This window comes from Pleurodeles waltl, chromosome 1_2, assembly GCF_031143425.1.
Source record: "Pleurodeles waltl isolate 20211129_DDA chromosome 1_2, aPleWal1.hap1.20221129, whole genome shotgun sequence".
Taxonomy (NCBI): Eukaryota; Metazoa; Chordata; class Amphibia; order Caudata; family Salamandridae; genus Pleurodeles; species Pleurodeles waltl.
In genome coordinates, this window is record NC_090437.1 from 508,820,043 (window position 1) to 508,832,844 (window position 12,802).

Sequence of the window (12,802 nt, forward strand, 5' to 3'; positions counted from 1 at the left end):
GGACATCTACCCCAACATATTGCGTTTATTAGACAGTCCCAATGAAGTTTGTTTTAGTTTATTTTGTTACTTTGTGAAGGCTTCCAAAGTGATTGTGTTTGGTTTGGCTCACCATTATTATAAAAGCCATGATTTCAACATTTATGGTCATCTAATTTTGTTAAAAGCTATTGTGTATGTTATTCTTTTACAGACATTTGGAAAGTTTAAGACAATAAAAGCTAAGGACTATTCAAAGTTATGTAATGAGTTGCTTCAAGAGAAAGATGAGAATAATAAGGAACTGCTGAAAATACTACACAATGATGCTCTTGGTGGTGGTGGCCATATTGCAGTGGAAGAAAACCAAAGGCTTTTTAGTAAATTGCATGCTGCACAAGAAGAACTGAAGGTGAAACCTGTTTCTTTTGCAACAATTAACTCCTTAAACCCATGGATATGTTCCCCATTGATTTTTATGGCCTCTGTTTCTTTTTCTTCAACTAAGTTTCATGTTGTATGGTAAGCTAACTCCTTTATATATTAGTGTGTCTCTTCTATTTTGAGACACATTTTTGATTTACTTGGTATTGATTTGATTGTCATGTTTTTTCTCTATTACGGATCATGACTTCTAATAGAGACTTCTAGTTACACATTCCTCACCTTTTGAATATTCCTCAGGCATCAGACTGGAAACATTTCAGCACTACCTCTGCATACTGGAAGGTGGCCCCTTGCGGCTCCGCACTTGGGTCGCTCCTGCTTCCTGAAATCAGTGTAGGAGCTCAGTATACGGTGAGGCACCCTGTAATGAGTCCAGGCAACTCTCAGTGATAGTGTAGGTGGCGTTAGATAACCAGAGCTATCATATGGGTACCTCTGGAGAGCAGCTAAGGCTTATCGAGGACGGTGTAAAGCAGTTGCAAATACTACACAGGTCACTCAGTGATGTACACACAGGAAAGGACCACACCAGTGTTAAAAGTGTTATATTTATTGTACCACACACTCTAGAACTAACTTTGGTATATCTCCTAACCGGAGATATGGTCATACAAAAATATACTTAGCAGGTAAGTAAAGGCATGCAATAACATGGGTCCCTATGGATGGGCCAAACCATATACTAAAAAAATGGAGTTAAAAAATGACTCCCAACCCACACTACCACCCAAGGACCCTTAGCACTAGGGAAGTACTAAAACCCCAAAGGTAAATAGGAATGTAGGATTCCCCAGGCGCTCATGTTCCGAGTAGTAATCTCAGGTCAGTGTCCATAGGCTAACATGGGAAAGAAGCGGTTGGAGTTTTTGCTTTTTAGGACCCTTTCCAGAGGACCCCCCGGAAACCCACTAGAACATGGAAGGTTGTATAGCGCCCCCACCTATGGATATCCAGAACAGTGGAGTAGCTACACTATGGAACTCAGGTGCGTAGGATTGAAGTTGTGTTTGAACCTCCTGTTGAAGTCAGTGGGGACCTCAGTTGTCTAGCAGCTGTTGTGACCCGTGGACCAGATTAGTGGAATCCAGGCATGGATTCCTGAAACAGAGGACCCAAGGAAAGAGGGGGAAGTGCAGGAAGGTAATACCCTTCTTTGCATTTGTTTACTATTGGATGAAGAAATGCAGCTGTGGAGCCCAGGCGATGCAGGAAGATCCCTGGAGTCGTCAACGATTTGTCCTACGGTCGTCGAATTGGAGAGGGGTCAGTGGTCAGCCAGACCGCCAACAATCCTTGGCAAATGCAAGGAAGCATTGTACAGCGTTTTGCAGGATTTATGGGAACCAGCAAGGTCCAGGTGGTCCAACCTTTCCAGGTAGGTCAGGGCCAGCTCTCAGCACGGAGGAGAGCAAGCAGGAATCAGTGGAGCCCCCAGCAGGCCCCTTTGGCAGCAGGCACAGGGAGAAATAGGGAGGCCTCTGCAGCATAGCAGAGAGGGATGTCCATGTCAGAGGAGTTGCAGAGATGACATTGTTATTGGAGCTGGAGAGTGCTGGCAGTGGGTGCTTCTTGGAGGTAGGAGGTCTTTGGACTGAAGAACCAACAAGCCTTGGCAATGATAAGCAGATGCGGTGCTCATAGGTCGCAGTCAAGCAGCTCCAATGAGGGACCACAGACTTCCCAGCTGCAAGGAAGATAGGTCAGGTCTCTGGAGGGCCAAAGAACCACCACCAGTTATAGAGCCGTGAATAGTCTGTGGGAGAGCAGGGTGTCTGCGGATGCAGGAGAGTGACTCCTTCACTCCAAGGAAGCATTCTTCCCTATGTGCAGGCAGAGTCCCAATGACTCTGGAGGATGTATGGCCACAGGGTTGCAGAAGTCTTTGCAAATCTTGGAAACAAAGATGCAGTAGGAGCCCTCCTACCGGTTACAGTCTCGCTCTTGGTTCCAGCGAAGAACAGCAGTGGTTCTGGTGTCCAGGTAGCAGAAGTGTCTTGCAAAGGAGACTTGCAGACGGTTCCTGAAGCCTTGCAGACAAATCTGGGGTCCCACCCTCAGAGGCGTCCTTAAGTAACCCAGGAAGGGGGATTGGACACTTAATGCAGTGACCCACGATCTGAGGGGATCAGGGACGTCACCCAGCTGGACATACCAGTCACATGCTCCCAGGTACCCCTCCTCATCTTATTTCCAAGATGGCAGAATCCAGTGGTGTAGGAGGCTGGCCTGGTTTATAGTGGGTACCCTGGGTAGTTACACCACGTCTAGTTATCCATTGTTAGTGAATGTAGTAGTGTTCTAGCGTCTTAGGCTGATAGAGGTAGCTATAGCAGAGCAGCTTAGGCTGAACTAGGAGACATGCAAAGCTCATGCAATACCACAATAGTTACACAGTACTTATACACAAGTAAAGAAAATACTCGGTGTTACTAAAAATAAAAGTATTTATTTGGGTGACATAGTACCAAAAATATCTTAGAGACAATACTCCTTCTGGAGGTAACTATTATACACTATATATATATATATATATATATATATATATATATATATATATATATATATATATATATATATATATATATATATATATATATATATATATATATATATATATATGTTCGATGGCATCTGTCGCTGTAGATACGCATGTTCTGCAATAGCTCGCCATCTGGTGTTGGGCCGGAGTGTTACAAGTTGTTTTTCTTCGAAGAAGTCTTTCGAGTCACGGGACCGAGTGACTCCTCCTTTTGTCTCCATTGCGCATGGGCGTCGACTCCATCTTCGATTGTTTTTTTTCCGCCATCGGGTTCGGACGTGTTCCTGTCGCTCCGAGTTTCGGAACGGAAAATTAGCTAATTTCGGAAGATTTTCGTCGGTATTGTTGCGTTCGGGATCGGCGTACTTAGATTCAACACCGCATCGAAGATCGAAGAGCTCCGGTGCCCTTCGGGGTAGTTTTTCGATCCCCCGTCGGGGCCTGGTCGGCCCGACCGCGTGCTGAAGAACGCCGATGGAACGGACCCCGTTCCGTTTCTGCCCCAAATGCCACAATAAATACCCCTACACAGACCAACACTTGGTCTGCAACCTGTGCCTGTCACCTGAGCACAGCGAAGACACCTGCGAGGCCTGTCGTGCGTTCCGGTCCCGAAAAACACTCCGAGACCGTCGAGCCAGAAGACTTCAGATGGCGTCCGCACCGACAGCCCAACAGGAGTTCGAGGAACAGGAAGAGGAAGGTACCTTCTCGATCCAAGACTCAGACTCAGAAGGATTCGACGATACACAAACCGTGAGTAAGACGTCGAAAACCACACAGAGACACATTTACAAGGCCCAGGGGACGCCACTGCCATCCGGCCATGGCTCCACCCATAAATTCGGTGACCGACCGTCGGCACCGAAAAAGGCCCAAACAGTGCCAAGGTCGTCCGACTCCGGTCGAGACACCGGCACGCAGCCTTCTCGGGACCGAGAAAGTGCTGGAGACAAGCCTCGACACCGAGATGCCGGTGTGGACACGGCTCGACGCCGAGACAGCGGCACCGAAGCAGATCGACGCCGAGAGGTTTCGGCCCCGAAAAAGAAAAAAGTCACCTCGGAGCCGAAAACACACGCAGACAAGGTTTCGATGCCGAAACAAACTGCAAGCGACCCAGCTCCAGGCTCTTATACAGAAGAGCACTCGCTAACCTCCCAAATGCAAAAGCATAGGTTTGAGGAAGAGCTACAAGCAACTGATGTGGACCATACGCAAAAGCGTATCTTCATACAGCAGGGGACAGGAAAAATAAGCACCCTTCCCCCTATTAGGAGAAAGAGAAGGTTGGAGTTCCAGACTGAACAGACACCACAACCAAAAGTGGTGAAAAGAGTTACCCCACCACCCTCTCCTCAGCCCGTGATTAACGTCTCACCAGCACAAACTCCATCACTCTCCCCAGCTCACACCACCATGAGCCAGGGTGACCAAGATCAGGACGCATGGGACCTATACGACGCCCCAGTGTCAGATAATAGTCCGGAGGCATACCCTACGAAGCCATCTCCACCAGAGGACAGCACCGCGTATTCTCAAGTGGTGGCTAGAGCAGCACAATTTCACAACGTAAGCCTCCACTCAGAACAGGTCGAGGATGATTTTTTATTCAACACACTCTCCTCCACCCACAGCTCGTACCAAAGCCTGCCTATGCTCCCTGGTATGCTCCGGCACGCAAAAGACATCTTTAAGGAGCCGGTCAAAAGTAGGGCAATCACACCAAGGGTGGAAAAAAAGTATAAGGCGCCTCCCACAGACCCGGCTTTCATCACTACACAGCTGCCACCAGACTCTGTCGTTGTAGGAGCAGCTAGGAAGAGGGCCAACTCTCACACATCTGGAGATGCACCACCCCCAGATAAAGAAAGCCGCAAGTTCGATGCAGCTGGTAAAAGAGTTGCAGCACAAGCTGCAAACCAGTGGCGCATCGCGAACTCCCAGGCACTACTTGCGCGCTATGACAGAGCCCACTGGGACGAGATGCAACATCTCATTGAACATCTGCCCAAGGACTTACAAAATAGGGCAAAACAAGTGGTTGAGGAGGGACAGGCCATTTCCAACAACCAGATCCGCTCCTCCATGGACGCTGCAGATACAGCTGCACGGACAATTAATACATCTGTAACTATCAGAAGGCATGCATGGCTCCGAACGTCTGGATTTAAACCAGAGATTCAACAAGCAGTTCTCAATATGCCTTTTAATGAAAAAGAACTGTTCGGTCCAGAAGTGGACACAGCGATTGAGAAACTCAAAAAAGATACGGACACTGCCAAAGCCATGGGCGCACTCTACTCCCCGCAGAGCAGAGGGAATTACAGCACATTCCGTAAAACGCCCTTTCGAGGGGGGTTTCGGGGTCAGAGCACACAAGCCAGTACCTCACAAGCACCACCGTCCAGTTACCAGGGACAGTATAGAGGAGGTTTTCGGGGACAATATAGAGGAGGGCAATTCCCTAGAAATAGAGGAAGATTTCAAAGCCCCAAAACCCCTACTACTAAACAGTGACTCACATGTCACTCACCCCCTCCACACAACACCAGTGGGGGGAAGAATAGGTCATTATTACAAAGCATGGGAGGAAATCACTACAGACACTTGGGTTCTAGCAATTATCCAGCATGGTTATTGCATAGAATTTCTACAATTCCCTCCAAACATACCACCAAAAGCACAAAATTTAACAACACACCATTCCAATCTCCTGGAGATAGAAGTGCAGGCACTATTGCAAAAGAATGCAATCGAATTAGTGCCAAACACACAACTAAACACAGGAGTTTACTCACTGTACTTTCTGATACCAAAGAAGGGCAAAACGCTGAGACCAATCCTAGACCTCAGAGTAGTAAACACTTTCATCAAATCGGACCACTTCCACATGGTCACACTACAAGAAGTATTGCCATTGCTAAAACTACACGACTACATGGCAACTTTAGACCTCAAGGACGCTTATTTCCATATACCAATACACCCATCGCACAGGAAATACCTAAGGTTTGTATTCAAAGGAATACATTACCAATTCAAGGTACTGCCTTTCGGATTAACAACCGCACCAAGAGTCTTTACCAAATGCCTAGCGGTAGTCGCTGCACACATAAGAAGGCAGCAAATACATGTGTTCCCATATTTGGACGACTGGCTAATCAAGGCCCATTCGTTCATAGAGTGCTCAAATCACACAAATCAGATCATACAAACCCTCTTCAAACTCGGGTTCACCGTCAACTTTACAAAATCCAACATTCTGCCGCGCAAGGTACAACAATACCTAGGAGCCATAATAGACACATCAAAGGGAGTAGCCACTCCAAGTCCACAAAGAATTCTAAATTTCAACACCATCATACAACGCATGTATCCAACACAAAAAATACAAGCAAAGATGGTATTACAACTCCTAGGCATGATGTCTTCATGCATAGCCATTGTCCCAAACGCAAGACTGCACATGAGGCCCTTACAACAATGCCTAGCATCACAGTGGTCTCAAGCACAGGGTCACCTTCTAGATCTGGTGTTAATAGACCGCCAAACTTACCTCTCGCTTCTGTGGTGGAACAACATAAATTTAAACAAGGGGCGGCCTTTCCAAGACCCAGTGCCACAATACGTAATAACAACAGATGCTTCCATGACAGGGTGGGGAGCACACCTCGATCAACACAGCATACAAGGACAATGGAACGTACATCAATCAAAACTGCATATCTATCACCTAGAACTTCTAGCAGTTTGGCATGCACTAAAAGCTTTCCAACCAATAATAGTTCACAAATACATTCTCGTCAAAACAGACAACATGACAACAATGTATTATCTAAACAAACAGGGGGGGACGCACTCCACGCAGTTAAGCCTGCTAGCACAAAAGATTTGGCGTTGGGCAATTCACAACCAAATTCGCCTAATAGCACAATTTATACCAGGGATCCAAAATCAACTCGCAGACAATCTCTCTCGAGATCACCAACAGGTCCACGAATGGGAGATTCACCCCCAAATTCTGAACACTTATTTCAAACTCTGGGGAACACCTCAGATAGACTTGTTTGCGACAAGGGAGAACGCAAAATGCCAAAACTTCGCATCCAGATACCCACACGAACAATCCCAAGGCAATGCCCTATGGATGAACTGGTCAGGGATATTTGCTTACGCTTTTCCTCCTCTCCCTCTCCTTCCTTACCTGGTAAACAAACTCAGTCAAAGCAAACTCAAACTCATATTGATAGCACCAACTTGGGCAAGGCAACCCTGGTACACAACGCTGCTAGACCTATCAGTAGTACCCTGCATCAAATTGCCCAACAGGCCAGATCTGTTGACACAGCACAACCAAAAGATCAGACACCCAGATCCAGCATCGCTGAATCTAGCAATCTGGCTCCTGAAATCCTAGAATTCGGGCACTTACAACTTACCCAAGAATGTATGGAAGTCATAAAACAAGCTAGAAGGCCATCCACCAGGCACTGCTATGCAAGTAAATGGAAGAGGTTTGTTTGCTACTGCCATATTAATCAAATACAACCATTACACACAACTCCAGAACATGTAGTGGGTTACTTGCTTCACTTAAAAAAATCTAACCTGGCTTTCTCTTCCATTAAAATACACCTTGCAGCAATATCTGCATACCTGCAGACTACCTATTCAACTTCCCTATATAGGATACCAGTCATTAAAGCATTCATGGAGGGCCTTAGGAGAATTATACCACCAAGAACACCACCTGTTCCTTCATGGAACCTAAATGTTGTCCTAACTAGACTTATGGGTCCACCTTTTGAACCCATGCACTCCTGCGACATACAGTTCCTAACCTGGAAGGTGGCATTTCTCATCGCCATTACTTCCCTAAGAAGAGTAAGCGAGATTCAGGCGTTTACAATACAGGAACCTTTTATACAACTACACAAAAATAAAGTCGTCCTAAGGACCAATCCTAAATTTTTGCCAAAGGTTATTTCACCGTTCCATCTAAATCAAACAGTGGAACTTCCAGTGTTTTTTCCACAGCCAGATACCGTAGCTGAAAGGGCACTACATACATTAGATGTCAAAAGAGCATTGATGTATTACATTGACAGAACAAAAAACATCAGAAAGACTAAACAACTATTTATTGCATTTCAAAAACCTCATGCAGGAAACCCAATATCAAAACAAGGTATAGCCAGATGGATAGTTAAATGCATCCAAATCTGCTACCTTAAAGCTAAACGACAGCTGCCCATTACACCAAGGGCACACTCAACCAGAAAGAAAGGTGCTACCATGGCCTTTCTAGGAAACATCCCAATGCAAGAAATATGTAAGGCAGCCACATGGTCTACGCCTCACACATTCACCAAGCACTACTGTGTAGACGTGTTATCCGCACAACAAGCCACAGTAGGTCAAGCCGTATTAAGAACATTATTTCAGACTACTTCCACTCCTACAGGCTGATCCACCGCTTTTGGGGAAATAACTGCTTACTAGTCTATGCAGAACATGCGTATCTACAGCGACAGATGCCATCGAACTGAAAATGTCACTTACCCAGTGTACATCTGTTCGTGGCATCAGTCGCAGTAGATTCGCATGTGCCCACCCGCCTCCCCGGGAGCCTGTAGCAGTTTGGAAGTTACCTTCAATTATTTATATATGTATCATCTCAACCTTAAATAGGTGCATACTTAGTCACTCCATTGCATGGGCACTATTACTACAATTCAACTCCTACCTCACCCTCTGCGGGGAAAAACAATCGAAGATGGAGTCGACGCCCATGCGCAATGGAGACAAAAGGAGGAGTCACTCGGTCCCGTGACTCGAAAGACTTCTTCGAAGAAAAACAACTTGTAACACTCCGGCCCAACACCAGATGGCGAGCTATTGCAGAACATGCGAATCTACTGCGACTGATGCCACGAACAGATGTACACTGGGTAAGTGACATTTTCAATATATATATATATATATATATATATATATATATATATATATATATACACTAGACACCAAAATTAGACAAGTAAATAGTCATAGAACAATGCAAACAGTAGGAAATCCTATAGAATGCAATGGGAGAAAATCAGTCTAGGGGCAACACAAACCATGTACTAAAAAAGTAGAATGTGAATCACGAATTCCCCTCTAGACAAGTGTAGTGTGTAGAATCTCTGGGAGAGTAAGAATACAGTAAAGGTAAGTAAATTACCCCACCCCAGAGCCCAGAAAAGCAGGAGTAAAAGTACAGCTAGTTTTCCTAGGACACACTACACCTCGTTTTGGGGATTTTGCAGCAGTCAACCAAGTCTGCAAAGAACTGCTGGATTATTGGACCTAAAGACCTGCAAAGGAAGGGGACCAAGTCCAGAAGTCGAAAGAAGTTCCAGGAAGGACCGGAGCCCCTGCCAACCCAGAAGAGGGTGCAAAAGAAGAGTCCCCGGTCAGTAGAAGACTGCAGAAATGCACCCTAGGAAGATGCCAGTGGGTTCCTGCATGATGCAAAAGATGTCCCACGGCGTGAAGATCGTTGTAGATGAGATTTCGTGTTGGAAGGCGCCAACAAGCCTTGGCTACGACGAAAGTGCGTTTTTCATCAAACTGTCGGTGGATGGACCCAGGAGGGACCTGGGGCCTCAACTCTGTTTGAGGAGGAAGAGGGTGCTCTCAGCACTTTAGAGAGCCCTCAGTATGCCAGCCAGCACCCCCAGAAGCTGCAGGACCCTTGGAAGTGCAAAACGCAGTTGTTGCAGCACAACAATAGAAGGTCTCACGCTGCTGGAGAATAACTCAGCGAGTTGAGCGTAACAGGGTGGAGTACTGGGACCTGGGCCAGGCTGTGCACGAAGGATTTTGCAAAGAATGCACAGAGGCCTCAGGAGGCGAATAAGGCACAAATCACAGGGGTACCATCGTTCTCGGAGAAGGCAAGGTCTTACCTCCTTCAAATTGTGTCAGCAGGATCTCAGGTCAATCTGTCGATGATGTCCACCCTCTGTGGCCTTAGGAGCAGGGCCACAGAGAGGAGTCCCAGGGTACCGGTCATTGCCTTGGATGGTGCCTGCTTGGAGCAGGGAAGTGACTCCGTCACTCCACAGGAGAATTATTTTGTCCTTTTGATGCAGGATGAAGACAGGGAGTCCCCAGAGCATGCACACCGTGGAAACTGTTGCAGTTGCTGACTTGGAGCTGAGGTTGCTGACATAGTGTCTCTTGTAGACACTTTGTTGCAGTTACAGCGTTTCTTGGTGCAGGCTGCGGTTGCTCCAAGGTCAGAGGATGTTGAAGTTGTTGCAGAAGATTCCTGAAGGAAACCTGCAAGCAGAATCTGAAGAGAACCCACAGGACAGACCCTAAATAACCCTGAAAGTGGGATTGGCTACCTTATCAGCTAACGACCTATCAGGAGGGGCCTCTGACGTCACCTGCTGGCACCGGCCACTCAGAGGCCTCCAGAGTGCCCCCACACCTTGCAAAGCAAGATGGCTGAAGTCTGGAGAAGCTTTGGGCACCACCCCTGGGGTGGTGATGGACAGGGGAGTGGTCACTCCCCTTTCCTTTGTCCAGTTTCCCACCAGAGCAGGGGGAGAAGGGGTCCCTGAACCAGTGTAGACTGGTTTATGCAAGGAGGGCACCATCTGTGCCCTTCAAAGCATTTCCAGAGGCTGGGGGAGGCTACCCCTCCCCCGCCTGTAACACCTATTTCCAAAGGGAGAGAGTGTAACACCCTGCTCTCAGAGGAAATGCTTTGTTCTGCCTTCCTAGGACTGCGCTGCCCAGACCCCAGGAGGGCAGAACACTGTGAGGTGGTAACAGCTGTAGCTGCAGTGCAAGCCTCCGAGAGCTGGTTTGGCAATACTGGGGGTTTATGGTGGAGCCCCCAAGATGCATGGAATTTGCTCCCCAATACCAGATTTGGACCCCAGTGCTCATAGTTTGTGGCCTGAATGTGTGTCCCTTTGTAGTGACTGTGTCACTGAGGCTCTGCTAATCAGAACCTCAGTGCTTCTGCTCTCTCTGCCTTTAAAATTGTCGCTATAGCCTAGTGACCATTTTCACCAATTCTGATTGGCACACTGTTTAGGAAAATACCATCTTGCCTGGCATGTTACCCCCATTTTTACTGTATGTATGTTTGTTTTTGCCTGTGTCACTGGGATCCTGCTAGCCAGGACCCCAGTGCTCATAAAGTATGCCCTGTATGTGTTCCCTGTGTGGTGCCTAACTGTATCACTATGCTCTCTCTGCTTTTAAAATTGTCACTGCAGGCTAGTGACCATGTTTACCAATTCTGATTGGCACACTGGAACACCCTTACAATTGCCTAGTATATGGTACCTAGGTACCCAGGGTATTGGGGTTCCAGGAGATCCCTATGGGCTGCAGCATTTATTTTGCCATCCATAGGGAGCTCAGACAATTCTTACACAGGACTGCCACTGCAGTCTGAGTGAAATAACATCCACATTATTTCACAGCCATTTTACACTGCACTTAAGTAACTTATAAGTCACCTATATGTCTAACCCTCACTTAGAGAAGGTTAGGTGGAAAGTTACTTGGTGTGTGGGCACCCTGGCACTAGCCAAGGTGCCCCCATATTGTTCAGGGCAAAGTCCCCAGACTTTGTAAGTGCGAGGACACCATTACACGCTTGCACTACATATAGGTCAATACCTATATGTAGCGTCACAGTGGTAACTCCGAACATGGCCATGGCCACGTAACATGTCTAGGATCATGGAATTGTCACCCCAATACCATTCTGGACTTACCTCCTCCACATGTGGACAGTTGGACCACTGGATAGTCTGGGTCACTTGGGTCCACCACCTGTGTTCCAGGGGCCACACTCGTCAAGATGAGAGGGGTCCCAGAGTATCGGTGACGCTGAAGTTTGGTGCTTGCTGGAGCAGGGGGAAGATTCCATCGACCCACGGGAGATTTCTTCGTGGCTTCCAGTGCAGGATGAAGGCAGGCAGCCCCCAAAGCATGCACCACCAGGAAACAGTTGAGAAAGCCGGCAGGAATAGGCGCTACAATGTCGCTGGTAGTCTTCTTGCTACTTTGTTGCAGTTTTGCAGGCGTCCTGGAGCAGTCAGAGGTCGATCCTTGTCAGAAGTCGAAGAAAGAGGTGCAGAGGAACTCTGGTGAATTCTTGCAAGTTGTCCACTGGAGAGACTCTAAATAGCCCTCAGAGGAGGATTGGCTACCTAGTCAGGTAAGCACCTATTAGGAGGGGTCTCTGACGTCACGTGCTGGTACTGGCCACTCAGAGGCCTCCAGAGTGCCTTCACACCTCTGGATCCGAGATGGCCGAGGTCTGGGACACACTGGAGGAGCTCTAGGCACCACCCCTGGGGTGGTGATGGACAGGGGAGTGGTCACTCCCCTTTCCTTTTGTCCAGTTTTGCACCAGAGCCGGGACTGGGGGTTCCCTGAACCGGTGTAGACTGGCTTATGCAAGGAGGGCACCATCTATGCCCTTCAAAGCATTTCCAGAGGCTGGGGGAGGCTACTCCTAGCCAGCCCTTAACACCAATTTCAAAAGGGAGACCGTGTAACACCCTCTCTCAGAGGAAATTCTTTGTTCTGCCTTCCTGGGACTGGGCTGCCCTGACCCCAAGAGGGCAGAACCCTGCCTGTGGGTTGGCAGCAGTGGTAGCTGCAGAGAAAGACCCAGAGAGCTGGTTTGGCAGTACCCGGGGTCCATAGTGGAGCCCCGGTGATGCATGGGATTGGCACTGCAATACCAGATTTGGCATGGGGGGACAATTCCATGATCTTAGACATGTTACATGGCCATATTCAGAGTTACCATTG

General features: G+C 47.6%; 1 protein-coding gene across 5 annotated transcripts in view; it reads left to right on the plus strand.

Annotated features, from left to right (window-relative positions):
- The window catches only part of CENPE (centromere protein E), a 1,295,748-nt gene that overhangs the window by 1,171,713 nt on the left and 111,233 nt on the right, over nucleotides 1-12,802 (plus strand). For all 5 annotated transcript variants that reach the window (XM_069241483.1, XM_069241500.1, XM_069241509.1 and 2 more), the window contains one exon: nucleotides 194-391. In XM_069241483.1, the coding sequence (XP_069097584.1) occupies nucleotides 194-391 (198 nt within the window). The remainder of the gene's footprint in view (nucleotides 1-193; nucleotides 392-12,802) is intronic.